The 13,265-nt window shown below is 35.6% G+C and overlaps 1 protein-coding gene across 1 annotated transcript; it reads right to left on the bottom strand.

Annotated features, from left to right (window-relative positions):
• Positions 1 to 3,787: 3,787 nt before the first annotated feature.
• LOC146169821 (CDP-diacylglycerol--inositol 3-phosphatidyltransferase-like) lies at positions 3,788 to 7,917 on the bottom strand. The gene is made up of 3 exons (XM_083390801.1): positions 7,803 to 7,917; positions 6,902 to 6,983; positions 3,788 to 5,031 (listed from the first exon to the last, which is right to left on the bottom strand). The coding sequence occupies exons 2-3, from the start codon at positions 6,936 to 6,938 to the stop codon at positions 4,886 to 4,888; spliced, it is 183 nt and encodes a 60-aa protein (XP_083246927.1). The 5' UTR covers positions 6,939 to 6,983; positions 7,803 to 7,917; the 3' UTR covers positions 3,788 to 4,885.
• Positions 7,918 to 13,265: the final 5,348 nt, after the last annotated feature.

Raw genomic sequence — 13,265 nt, 5'->3', positions numbered from 1 at the left:
AGGGCACCCGGCCCACCCTGGCCCTCCTGGCCGTGGTCTGGACGAGCGCCGCCCTTACCAGCGCCCTGCCAGGTATAAAATCATAAATCCTTGTTTTTGTTCAGTTTGCCACCCCTAAGATTGCACTTTTAAGAAATTGTTCCACGCGCACAAGGCTTCAGTAAAAAGGTTGCAAAGCGTGCTTAAGTGACCTGTAATTTGACAAAAAAATTCATCATTTTTAGGCTATACTTATGTAAGATTACACTTTATGTTTAAGCGATTTTTTTTTCACCAAAATATTTTTTTATATTTTTTTAATTGTTTTTGATTTTAATTTGTCTAAAAATTTTCATTTAATATTCGCTTGAATAAATACGTTGAAAACATTGAGATTAAAATTAAAGGACAAAACATCATTTGTACGTGTTTTATTGTTTTAAAAATAAGGGGGTCCTCCATTACTTTAAGAATGCGAAATATGCCTGCCAAGATCTAAAGTTAGAGAACCACTGAATTCTTGTACACGGTCAGTTGTAATATATATACTGTTATCCCCGGTCACAAAAAAACGTTGTACTCTTCAGCGCTGCTTTCGGATAAGTTCATCGCTTCTTACATCCACTCGTCGTTCACATTCAGCACCCAGATCGTACACAGCGCTGAAAGAGGCCTGTACATTGAGATGGCAGTGATGCTCGCCTTTGTTGTTCTGCCTTACGTCACAATGGTGCGTACTGATACTAATGTGGGAATACGTTTCTCCATAAAGACTGTTTAGTCCAGGGTTTCTCAGCCCGGGCCCTCGGAGCCTTTGAAGGTACGCTACAATAAAGGTCTGTTGCTATAGCAAAAAAAGCAATTATTTCCAGTTAAAGCTTTCACCCATATACTATTTTGCGATGGTCCGTAATGCCATTTATCTAGAATTTTCTTTCATATTCACCAGTTATGAAAATTCCCCTATTATGTTAATGTGCGTAAAATGACTATAATTTGTCTTATTCTTGGGCTAATATTGCATTTGTTCAATGACATTCGTTTATTGGTTTTATTTATTAATAACCTGGCGAACTAAATAACTGCTAGAAAAAGGCTACTATAGTTTAAAAACAAATCAACTTTTTTGTTAATAAACAGGGGGAAAGTGTTAAGAGCTTTTAAGAAATTTAAAGCTCAACACCACTGGTTTAGCAGTAATTTTAAATAATGTGTGTTAAAGTAAATACATTTTAGAAAACTGTCTTATCACAACAATTTATAAAAGCTTTTCTTTGCTTATCCAGGTTTAGAGAATTGCCATCTTTTCCAAAAAATAACATTAGTCTATAGTATACTCTATAACTAATGAATTATGTTGACAGTTGACCCCAGTATCACAACAAAAACTTACGATTTCACTGTACGGAATTCGAATTCAGTAGGCTTACTTGTAATAGATTGACTCATGCTTGTAGACGTTTTTCACCATCTGGACAGCAGCAACTGTATTTGCCTCCTTGCACAAAACCCAGCATTTGACGCGTTCAAGTAGAACAAGAACGCTACGAAAGGAGGTTGCAGTGTTTAAAACGCTGGCCGTGATGGAATTTGGATTCACGATTACGTTTAGTAAGTCTAGTTTGTTTGCTTATTTCACAGCCTCTTAAAAATTAGTTTTGTTTGGTTTATAATCAATTTTGTTATTGCCCTTCTACAAAGCATGGTTTGTTTTGGTGTGCTGTGGAAAATATCGTAAAAGATTTTAAAATATGCAGAAAAATTTTTTTAACCTTTCTTTTAAAGCAAACTTCTAGTCTACAAAATCGAATTCCTCCTGAATTAAAGTATTTCGAAACGTCTTGACATGGGCGTCATTCCAAATATTTTGTGCATAAATTACTGTTTGAGAAAATAGTTATTTGATACGATAAAAGCTCTTTTTATCCAAGTGATCCAACAAAATTCACGAAACACTTTTGGCAACTAAAGTAGTTCGAAACGTCTTAACATGGGTGTCATTCCAAATATTGGTGCATAGCTTTATTTTTACTAATAGTTTAAAGTAAAAACAGTGTTTTAGCTCTAATTTGGACAATGTTCCCTTTTTGCCAAACCTCGAGTTGTTTTTCGTATATAAGGCTCTTGGTGTATTTGTTGCAGTTCCGGGCGCGGTAATGTTATTGCTTTTCTACGGAAAAGTTATCACATGCAACCTTCTCGCCAAACTGCTCACTGGCGGAATTTTCCTTGTAATGTCAAATGGGTGAGTGTCTTAGGCATAGAATTATTTATCTAAATTTTGCTGGAATCATGGGTGCGCTACTTTACTACTAGCAATAAATTTTAAAAGGCCGTTTTTAATTATTTTTAAAATAATTCAAATTTGATGCCGAACATTGAAAACAAAACAGTCCAAGTCAATTCATTATTCGAGCAGGTCAAGTCCTTGTCATAAAAATAAAAAGTTAAACTATTAAAATTGGAAACTCATCCCGTTTATGAACAATATCGAATGAAAAATATAACAAAAACGCGATATGCATCAAGCTAATGTTTTACGTGTTAAAAGTAAAAATAAAATACCCCGAATTTGTTTAATTAAAACAATGAAAACACTTAATTTCAACTCAAGATATTTGACACAATGACTTGGGTCCAAGTCAAGTAATTTTGCTCAAAAGATTCAAGTCAAGTCTTTAAAAAAAAGTGACAGTGCATTTGTTTTAAGTTATTGACGTAAGTCATTCCAAAACTGACACCTCCAATAAACGAGTTTTATTTACAGGTTGGTTAACGTGGTTGTTTACAGCTTTCGGGATGGCAGTTTTCGAGCTTCGGCAAAACAACTGATGAAGCAGTTGCGGAACTGTTTCAGTAACTTTTGCTTTTTTGTAGCAAAATAATCAAATATAAAATCAACATTTAAATGTTCTTGCTGTTTATTCATGTGCCGATACATTGCAAATAGAATTCGCAGGGTCGGTTTTTCTTCTTAACAAAAAGACCAAATGTCATGATTTGCCCAAAGCGCAAAATAAGAATCGCTAACAACACACCAGTGCTTCTCAAACTTTTTTCTTTCGACGCCTTACGGGAATTTCACTAATTTTTACTAAAATTTTACAACAAAGCCAACTTATTTATTTAGTTTGTTTGTCTGTTATAAATCAGAATCACTTGCTGCATTTTTTCGTAACAATAAGTTCGAATACACGCGCCATGTGCTAATGATATCTGTCAGCATTTTATTTCCTCAAATAAGCTTACATACGAAACTAAATCATTGCTCGATGCATTACGACATCTTTAACGGGCTCATGACTCACCACACTATCTTACTGCTCTTGCTCATAGACACTTATCTTGTTTAGGACGTTTATGACGAAGGCATGGCGTGATTGTCTCGATTATGCAACAGTACAACATATACGTTAAGCCCTGTTGCATAACTCGATATTTTTATTGGGAAACTTACCAGCCAGATGCTACGTAAGATCAAAACAGCATCGAAATAATAGAAAAAGGTTTGCCTAACCTAAAGTCTCCCTTGAATCTCTAATCATACCTCACAGTTTTATATTTTACTGTTTGCATATATATATATATACATATATACATTATAAAAAGCTCTCCTAATATAAGTGACCGATACAACACAATCACAAAACATCTTTGGCACCCGTACCCTTTTAAATTTCAGTATGTTTTTTTATATTTTGGGAATATTTTACAACAAACACTCCTCACTTAATTACGTTATGTTTAGTTATAGACCAAGTTTTAAGCGAACCTTGTGTTTATTAGTTCGAATTGAAATACGACAGGACAGCGCCATCCACAAAAAGGCGTAGCACAACGATTAGGCGAAATAATTATATTTATCCAGTGCTATCACGTTTAATTTTTTCATATTTTTAAAACATTTTGTTCAATAATTCATATATTACATACTTACATACTTTACCCGAATCCTATGAACATTGCCAAAATAAACGCTGTACAAATCACTTGGAAATTACGCCTACAAATTTTAAAAACAATTATAATTCTGCTAATCCTGGATCAAACGTTTCTGTTAACTACAAAACACAATGCTTTAAAAATGAAAATGCAAGTCAGCAATGCACAATGTCCTAAAAATATAATGCTGTCCATTTACAGCAAATTGACACCAAATAAATAACAGAAAACAGTTATACAGCCACAGGTATGGTTATAGCTTAACGAAGACGAAAAAGTGTATCAAAATAAAGTAGAAAAGCATAATTTTCATAATAAAAACGATGCAGAATTGCAAGTGCAATTAGTTAGCCTACATAAATTGCATAGGTAAATTGTTCCTTTAAGTTTTATAAAAAAAATAGGACAGTTATAATATTAGTGGCAAACAGCGTCTTACACAAAGTCTTAATCAGGGCTAACACACAACAAGCGTTGCGTTTTATATTTTTACTAAAAGTAACACTCTTTGTTGAAAGCCAATAGCGCGAGTGTGTTATACCGAGTACATTCTTGATACTAAAAATAACTACAAATACAACTTCGAATTTGTATAAACATACTGCATAGTTGCATTGTGAAAACACCTTTATACATAATTACCTAGAAAGCCTGAAATATCAAACGTATAAACGTAATGTAGGGCTTTACAACTGAATGTTCATCCACCCCTAAGTGACCATTATGCTCTATCTAAGAGGTCCGCAAATTTTTTTTTACATTTTGTTGCTGACCAAACGGTGACTGAACATTTTGTGTTTTTTCCCTCAAAAGATTAAGCAGTCGGACACAGATTTTTTTTTCGCAATAGATGTACATCTCGGATTACGCCTTTTACTAATATCTGTCGATCAAATAGAGATATCGGAAAAAGCATGGTGGCACACAGCCGAAACCAGTTGATTAGTCTTGCCATAAAGTGTAACTATTGTTGTTTATTGAGTTCGTTGGCGTCAAATTCTGCAATGCGGTTCACAGCATAAACCAGCTGAACGACGCTTATAATCACCTTGGAAATCATAATAGGAGTCGTCAGAAACAGTACAGCTCTTACGACGCCTAATCCCATCACTAAAATGCAGCAAGAACAAAAAGTGTTAAGCTCGGTTAAGTTACTGTAATGTTACCAACTTTTAAATTCACATATGTCCAGTATTATATGGGAACACACAATAAGATCTAAAAAGCAACAATACCTAAAGCAGACAAATCTATAAAACCGTAGAATTAAACCAACAACCTTATAAAGCGAAATACGCGGGGGGGGTAGAAAATGGGTTATGGTTGAAATTATTAGGGGAGTTAGTAATGTACTTAGGGGTGGGGTTTCGGGTTAGGTAAAAGGTTGTTCAGGTCTGATTCTGACCATTTAGGTCTTATTACGACGGATTTAGGACTATGTCCGGTTTAGACGGTACTATACGACCATTAGGTGTTAGCCCTATATTTTGATCTTATTTCGAACTGTGTTCTATTTTAACGTTGCTGTTGTTCTTTATCTCGGTCTAATGGCTGGACTCCTATTATATAGACCTTCTTGAATCTGTTTAAAACAGAGTTTTAAAATCCAGTGATTTTAAATAATTAAAACAAAAAGTGTGTTTATACAACATGGAGTTTCGCGTAAAAACTCAAACAATGCACAAACGCCAAGCGCAGGAAATATACGTTGATAAACATTATGTATGTAGGCTAGACCAGTGGTTTCCAAATGCCGGATCCGGCCCGCGGCTTATTTTTGCTAAAATGCATATAAGCTAAAACAAGGGCGAGTTTCTACACGTTTGGTTGTACGTTATCTTAAACACTCTTTCCAGACCCTTTCCCGCAAAACTCTTGTGGAAATTATTTCCGCGCTTCGCGTGAATCCCTTCTGTCTTTTTCGTGAGCGCCAAGCGATTTTTTGGCGTCTTTACAGACAAAAAGCGTCTGCATTATGTCGCTCTCCCCAACGAAAGTTTAACAAACTTATCCTAATATTTATTTAGTTTTTGCGCTTCTATAAATTATGAACTAAATACCAGCCGTTTTCTAAAATTAATACCATTTTCTAAAAAATTATCGTTTTCTGAAACATACCGATTTACATGTTGTCAACCTAATTTAGTTAATGAACCCGATTTATACTGTCTTTGCAATATGGCCGTTGCCCGCAAGTAACACATCGGTAACTTAAAGCCTCAAAAAGCAAAAACATTGTAAGTTTTTTGTGAGAAATTTTTACGTATTTTAATCTTAACTTTTGGGTCAATGCGCCCTACAACTTGATACATGCCAATATATCAACAAGATATGAAGTCTATATTTTTTATCTGTGTTCAATGCGTCACGCCCCCACTAAATTTAAATTAAAGTTGGCATTTTAAAACAAATATAGTCGCAAGTATTTCGCGCTTTGTGCGACGTCTTCTTTAAATTAAACTTAAACTGCAATATTTTGTACAACTACAAACGTAATAACAAGTTCGTTAGCTTATTTGTTTTATCCCGTCAGAGTATGACGTTATATTGCGTGTATTTGAGATCTTATTTTTGACCTTCCCCGCCACAGCATTTTAAGTTTTTCATGCGGCCCGCGGTTAAAAATAATTGCCCACCCCTGCTGTGGATATTATGCGCTTTGTTTTGAAAAACAATAATTTCTTAGCTAGAAAGGTCCTTGTCTCCTAACAATGGGATTTAGCCTCTGTGTTGGACATAGCAGTTCAAATTTCAAAGTGAGTGAGTAGCAATGTTGCCAATCTTGCGTTTTTCAAACGAATTTAGGCTTGTTTTTCTTTTTTGTGAGTTTGCGGTTCCGAGTTGGATGAAGCGCTCAAGACCGATGTTGCTCAACATCTTGAAAGCACAGGGTGAGCCACGAATCGCTATATTATAGACATTTAGGCCACAGACCAAAAAAGTTTGGGAACCCCTGGGCTAGACAAATGACTGCTCTTACCTAATGGACCTTCGGTGAAGTGAAGAAGGTAAAGCATTATGAAGAAAATCTCGTTTCCATAAACTACTCCATAACTGACAGGCTGAAAACAAAAGTTACAATCGCTTTATTTAAATTCTTCTAACTAAAACAGATGTATGCAGAAAGTGACAGGTAAGCTATTTTGGCGCTCTTTCACTATTGTACGTAAAAATTAATAAAAAAAAAACTTTCTTCAAATGCCGCATACCACAACGCATATTGTTTGGGTTAGGGTGCGGGTTAGCGTTTGGTTGAGGGTGGGTCAAGGTATTATTAATAATAAACATAATATTACTTGACCCACCCTCACCCAAACACTAACCCGCACCCTAACCCAAACAATATGCGTTGTGGTATGCGGTATTATTATTTATTTTTTTTGCATAACTTTTCACGTACATAAGTGAAAGAGCGCCGCTATTTTTTCAATACGAAGTAGTAATGTCGGTTTCGAACAAAAATAAAAAGCTTGTTCAATTCAAATATTTTTTTTATTTTTTTAAATGATCTTTAAATATTACCAAAATTGTAAGAACATCTTTTTTCTTGAGACAAGTTGGAAATTTAATAAATCTTATCAAAACCTATATACATTACCGAAAATTTTAATTGTTTTTTTTATTTTTATCAGTCAAATGTCGCTTCATGTATTGAATATATTCTATGATTACAAATCCTCACTTGCAATTCATATTTACCGAGAACATTTCTAGAAGATCGATTTATATTTGGTTTCAATCAAACAAACAACACCTAGATAAAAATCAAACAAACAACACCTAGATAGAAATCAGAAAATCAATCTTATTCCATACAAAATTATATTCCAAGGCAGCGACTTACAATTGATGTAATACACTTTTAAAAGGTTTCGACTTACAATTGATGTGTAATACACTTTTAAAAGGTTGTTCTTTACTGTGGTTGCATCTTTATGACTTGAACTACCACAAAGCAGTGTCGAATGCAAGTACAACCAGTGACTTCCAATTTCAATTAGAACCCTTAACCAAAGATATAAAGCATAGTCGAAAATTGCAAGAGGGGCGATTAATTAACTATTCTTTGTTCAAAAGGAAGTAGGCCTAATTTTACTGATTGGTAAAAAAGCAACATTTTTCGTTTAAACACAATATTTTATAATTGAATTTCATGTCGGTAAATTTAGGTTTTTACCTTATTTGGAATAAAATCATGTAGCGTGGGTAGAAATGGGCCAGGGCCATACACAGGCCCGCATTTCCGAGCATGTCCGTAACCAGGTCTAACACGGCTCCGAATTTGCTGCACTGAATAACAGAATACATTGGTTTTTGATGCGTGTAAAAGTATTTAAGGAACCAAATACAACCAGAAGGCTCAGCAATAAGTCAATAGTATTTTAATAAATGAAAGACACACAAACATATGTGTTTAATAACATCTGTGATCTATCCCCTCGGAAGCTGCTTTATGACCAACGATTACGGCTTCCTTATCAATAGTACACCGAAAAGCCATCTCAGACTCGCCCAATCTGTCGATCTTTGATGCAAGCAGAGCAAGCCAGAAAAACAACTAGCCTGCAGTGAGGTTCGAACTCACGACCTACGGTCAAGCCGGGACCGACAGATTCGGCGAGTATTTCAATAAACGTTTTTACACTGTTCTGTTCGGAAGAGTTCGCTTCACCCTTGCTTGGATATTTGCTGAGTTGTTTACTGTAACGTTACAGAAAACGACATTGAAACAGCATATTAATTGTGCAACAAGGTTGAAAATCTTTTAATTTTTTGCACTTATATCGTACATAAAAAATATATAACGAGAAGCTTACCAATAGAGGAAGAATTGGAATCCTAAAGAATTTGAAATATCTCTCGGCACCCTTGAACGTTAAAAATGGCACCCTAGAGTGCCGCGGCACCCCGGTTAAGAACCACTGTTTTAAACAAGCAATGGACGGAGCTAAAACGAGCAAAGGAACGATTAACTCTTGCATCTAATTGCATATCAAACTAACTTAATTTCACCTGATATTTTTAGTGTTCATGCAGCTATTTTTTTGTGTTAACAGCAAAGCTAAAGTTGGCGAACTAGTCAAAGTTATGACGATCCATGGGTTTGGAAACACTCTTTCTCTAAGTCTAAGCCAATTTGAATCGTAAGAACAGAAAACATAGACTTAACTGGTTTTCGGTAGAAGTGTGTTACATAGTAAACGGTGTTATGATTCTTTTTTTGTTGAACTTTTTCATTAATAATTTCTCATTTAATTCATATGAGTCATGTTTTCGTGTTGCCTCAATATTTTTTTAAATGTATCGAGAAATATTGCCTAGAACCAATCTCGATAAATGTAACCAAATGGACTGTTGTAGTTGGCAAACCAGCCAAAGTAAACGGCGGCCCATGAGTTGAGAAACACTGCATTAAGCGATAGACAACTGTTTTTTAGGTCAATCTGAATCTTAAGAACAGTAAACATGATCCTTAAATTTGGTGATCGGTAAAATTGTGTTTCAAAGTAACGGGCATATCATACTTGCACTCAAGTGCAAGCCCACTTGTGCAACTAAAATGTTAATAGATATTTGAGCATAAAGATACATAGTTTAGGTTTATTTTTATCTCGTCAAATCGTACTTGTTTAAATTTTCGTGCGGCCCTTCCATCAAACTCATCCAGAAAGACGCTTAAAAAGTAAGATATCGAGGCTATTTGGAAGCAATCAGAAACGTACCAAAACGTCGCCAGAATAAGGACAATTCGAACATAACCTGTAAACAAATTTTGTTGAGTTTATATTGACAATCGCAGTAAAAAAGTGCACACAGTACTTTGCATTAGCATCGACAAAAGTAAAGAGTTACATGAAACGTTATACACGTTATTTTTGTTGTCATATTTCTCGTTTTTGTTACAGAATTGAGACATGAAACAAAATAAAAGAAGACAATTCCAAAGTGTCTGTTCAAAACCTGGTTGTAGTATTTGTCGAATTTTAAATCTGGAAATCAAGTGGCACTTTTAACGACAAGATGCATAGAAAAATTAACAAGATTTCACACAAACGACTTCGTCAGGTCAAAACAAAAATATTTGTAAATTGTGTGCCTTACGTTTTTTGATATATTTTTGTCATGTTGGAAGCGGCAAAATGTAAAATAACGCCGTTTATTCTATTTATTACACATTCTGTGCAGGATATTTTATCACATAACTCAATTTAATGCATACTCACCTATTATATTGGGAACAAACAGCAGAACGTTTCGAGCGGTGTACTTGGTCATCATGCGCCTTCTGTAAAAAACAATTACTTTTGGTCTGACACGAAAACCGAAAACCACTGGCGCTGTCTGTTCACAACGTTCTAGGTAAAACAACTTATTTAATTTTAACGTTATCGGAACGCAGGCAAAATATAGGCGACTGACACTGATGTAGTTTCCGGGCTCAAATTGCGTTGCTTAGTTGCGCGTCGTCTTTTACGATGATTCAAGCGCTTTGTGTGAGATGACAACCGTTGACGTTAGACTATTTCGTCATTCTGTATCACAGGCCAGTCAGCATACCGCACAAAACACTAGCGGACATATCAGTAGCGTAAAGGTTACCCGAGTTTAGACATGCGCGTCCAATACAGGCAATATGCAGCTTTTGAGGCCATTTTGATGTTGGCCGGCACTCTTTTGCGCCTTACTATTTTGTTGCGAAACGCCCTAAACAACTTTTTTAACTAAACCGCAGATGTTGACGCCAATATTCAATGAAATATTTTGCTCTTAAGCGCAACCATTTTGTTATATTGCATAACCACCTTAATGTTGGGCATTGAGTAGTGCCTAATCTCAATAGGTCATAAACGTAATGCGTCAGAGGTGATTTACAACGAATTGCAAACAAAATATGACGTCGTCGTAGAATTACTTTTAATTCTGTACTCCTGCCTAGCGGTAGCAATATTTCCTGAAAAGAATATGGTTAAAACGAAACCGTTACACAGACTGTCTCACGTTAATACTCGACGAAGGGGCACTGTTAAAGCAGCCAAACAGATTCCGCTGTACATTCTGCTTTAAAGCGCCTGACACAAGTATGCCAATACTTAAAGCCAAAACCTAAACATCTTCCCTGCCATCGGCTGTTATATGCAATTTTAAAAACTGCTCATTATGTCTTTAGATTTGTGTAACTTTACTTTTATTATTAATGCACTAGGCAAACCATAATATAACTAATTCTTTGAAATGTATCACGTCACTCTGAAAAACACGTAGTACGGTATGTAGCGGCTACGGTATGTTATGTATCCTACATTAAAAGCTCACATTGTATAATAACCTTGTAGCCCTAGTATGACTTAGTTCGTTTGAAGGGATTCGTTGCGCAATTCTATAAGACTTACAAAATTCAACATTGCATATAACGCAGCCCTTTACAACAAACAGGGGCGTATCCAGAATATAAAAAAGGTGGTGACCCGAATTTTCAACTTAGGGAATTACCCTATTTAACATCTGACGTTAATGCATAATGGCCCACTGGTGGGCCATGAAATCATTTGAGATGGGCCATAGACCAATATAAAACAGCTAGATTTATTTAAGAATTTATTTTCATTTGTGTCTGTCACAAATTAGTTTCTGTTGTACTTAACATTCTTCCTATACGCGTTAGGCCTAAACTTGTTTTTGATGTTTACAACTAACTGTTCGTTTTACGTCACTATGCCTAAAAACTAGCGTGATGTTTACTGCGGTAAAGCAGGGCATTCAAGATAAAAGCGTGGCAAGGAAAACACGAGTGGTTTATGTGGGATTTAAAACCAAGCGAAAGCGAAACTAGGAGGCTAGTGAACACTTCTGAATATACAGGCTGAAAAGCGTCAAAGGATATCCAAAGAAACGGGCACATTATTGTTTTCGTGATAGTGTCACTGCAGAAATAATTAGTACACATAGTATTAACATTGCAAGTATAAATAGATAAATTTCCAAAATAGCTTCTTCTGGGATACAAATCATTTGTTGTGCACTCTCTTCAACCCCTCCAAAAATAGATGAATTGATCGATTAAGGTCAGCAGCAAAAATCTCACTAATGCACGGTTAAATAAATACTCTTGAAATATGCCCTGCTTCTGTTAGTGCAAACTAAACCTATTTTATAGCCTTTTTCTTTCATAACAATTTACTGGGCCACAGAATTTTTGTAAAGCGAAAATGAGCCATGAAGTAAAAAAGGTTAAGAACCAACTCGACGTTTCTAGCAAGATAAATAAGGGAAGAGGCTTGACTTAGCGTTGTCGTTTGTCGAATACACCCTTGCTAACCAACCTGAGCGAATAACGAAAGGCGAAAGAGAAAAAACTATTTTGCGTTTACGGCCGACCAACCAAGAGACGAAAATCGGCGTTTTGCATTTGATTTTGGTTTCGCAATAGCTGGAGACGCGTGACCCAATTACATTAAAAACATCACAACTTTGGGCGGTGAGTTACACCCTGACACAATAGTAATGTCGATTACGAAAAAAAGGGTGGTCCGAACTCCCAACCCACCTGGATACGCCACTGGAAATGTTTAATTACGGCAATAAGTGGAAAAAGATTTTCAAATGTAAACTATTTTTTTCAGATGTAATATCAGCATAATATGTCAATTGCAGTCCTGGGATTTTAGGAAAATTAATTTTTAAATAAAAGTGCATTTTTCCAGCGTCGTTCATCCATTAAGTCACAGTTGGCCGCACAAGCGTTTGACGTCTATACCGCAGCTACAGTCTGGGGGAGTTTGTACTGCTCTGTTGCGAAGTGAAATTATCTTTGGTTGGCTGCATCATCTTGAAACTGATGCCTGGTCGCCCTAAACAGACACCGCGTAACGCAATCTGATTTCTGTTTATTGTCACGTACAACTGCAGTGATGTGGTTCTGGTGACCTCCAATGCACACAGTGAAACGAATATACGTAATGAATAGTAAAACATACTAAACGAAAGAAATTGGGCTACGGTTAATCGGAACCGGAACCTTTTACGCGCTTGCGATTACACAACAACGTTTATTTATTGCTTCATTACCATAAAAATACACATATTTACAAGGATTAGAAAGAATTAAAATTTTGAATTTTAACTGAAAAAATTAATTACACAAAAACTGCCAGTCTTTTAGCTTGTAATGATAGAATATAATGCGCAATTATAAAACGAATTTAGTCTTTGAATATAATGCCACTTTTTTGTAGTTTCACCAACATGTTTAACGACGAAACCTGGTGAATATCAGTCCCTGTAATAAACAAGTCCTAACGAAACAGAACCTATTTAACGGGTTAAGCCTGTGTTCTTGTTTTAAA

Source organism: Ascidiella aspersa, chromosome 1 (genome assembly GCF_963924565.1).
Source record: "Ascidiella aspersa chromosome 1, kaAscAspe10.2, whole genome shotgun sequence".
Lineage (NCBI taxonomy): Eukaryota > Metazoa > Chordata > Ascidiacea > Phlebobranchia > Ascidiidae > Ascidiella > Ascidiella aspersa.
Note: the sequence above shows the minus strand (reverse complement) of the source record. Positions and strands in the feature narration are given on the sequence as shown.

What these genes read in the sequence shown, in the direction of transcription:
- LOC146169821 (XM_083390801.1), bottom strand. Translation starts at nt 6,938, where the DNA reads ATGCTTTACCTTCTTCACTTCACCGAAGGTCCATTAG. An exon ending in CTTCACCGAAGGTCCATTAG is followed by an intron (nt 5,032 to 6,901) that starts GTAAGAGCAGTC and finishes GCTGCATTTTAG; the next exon opens with TGATGGGATTAGGCGTCGTA.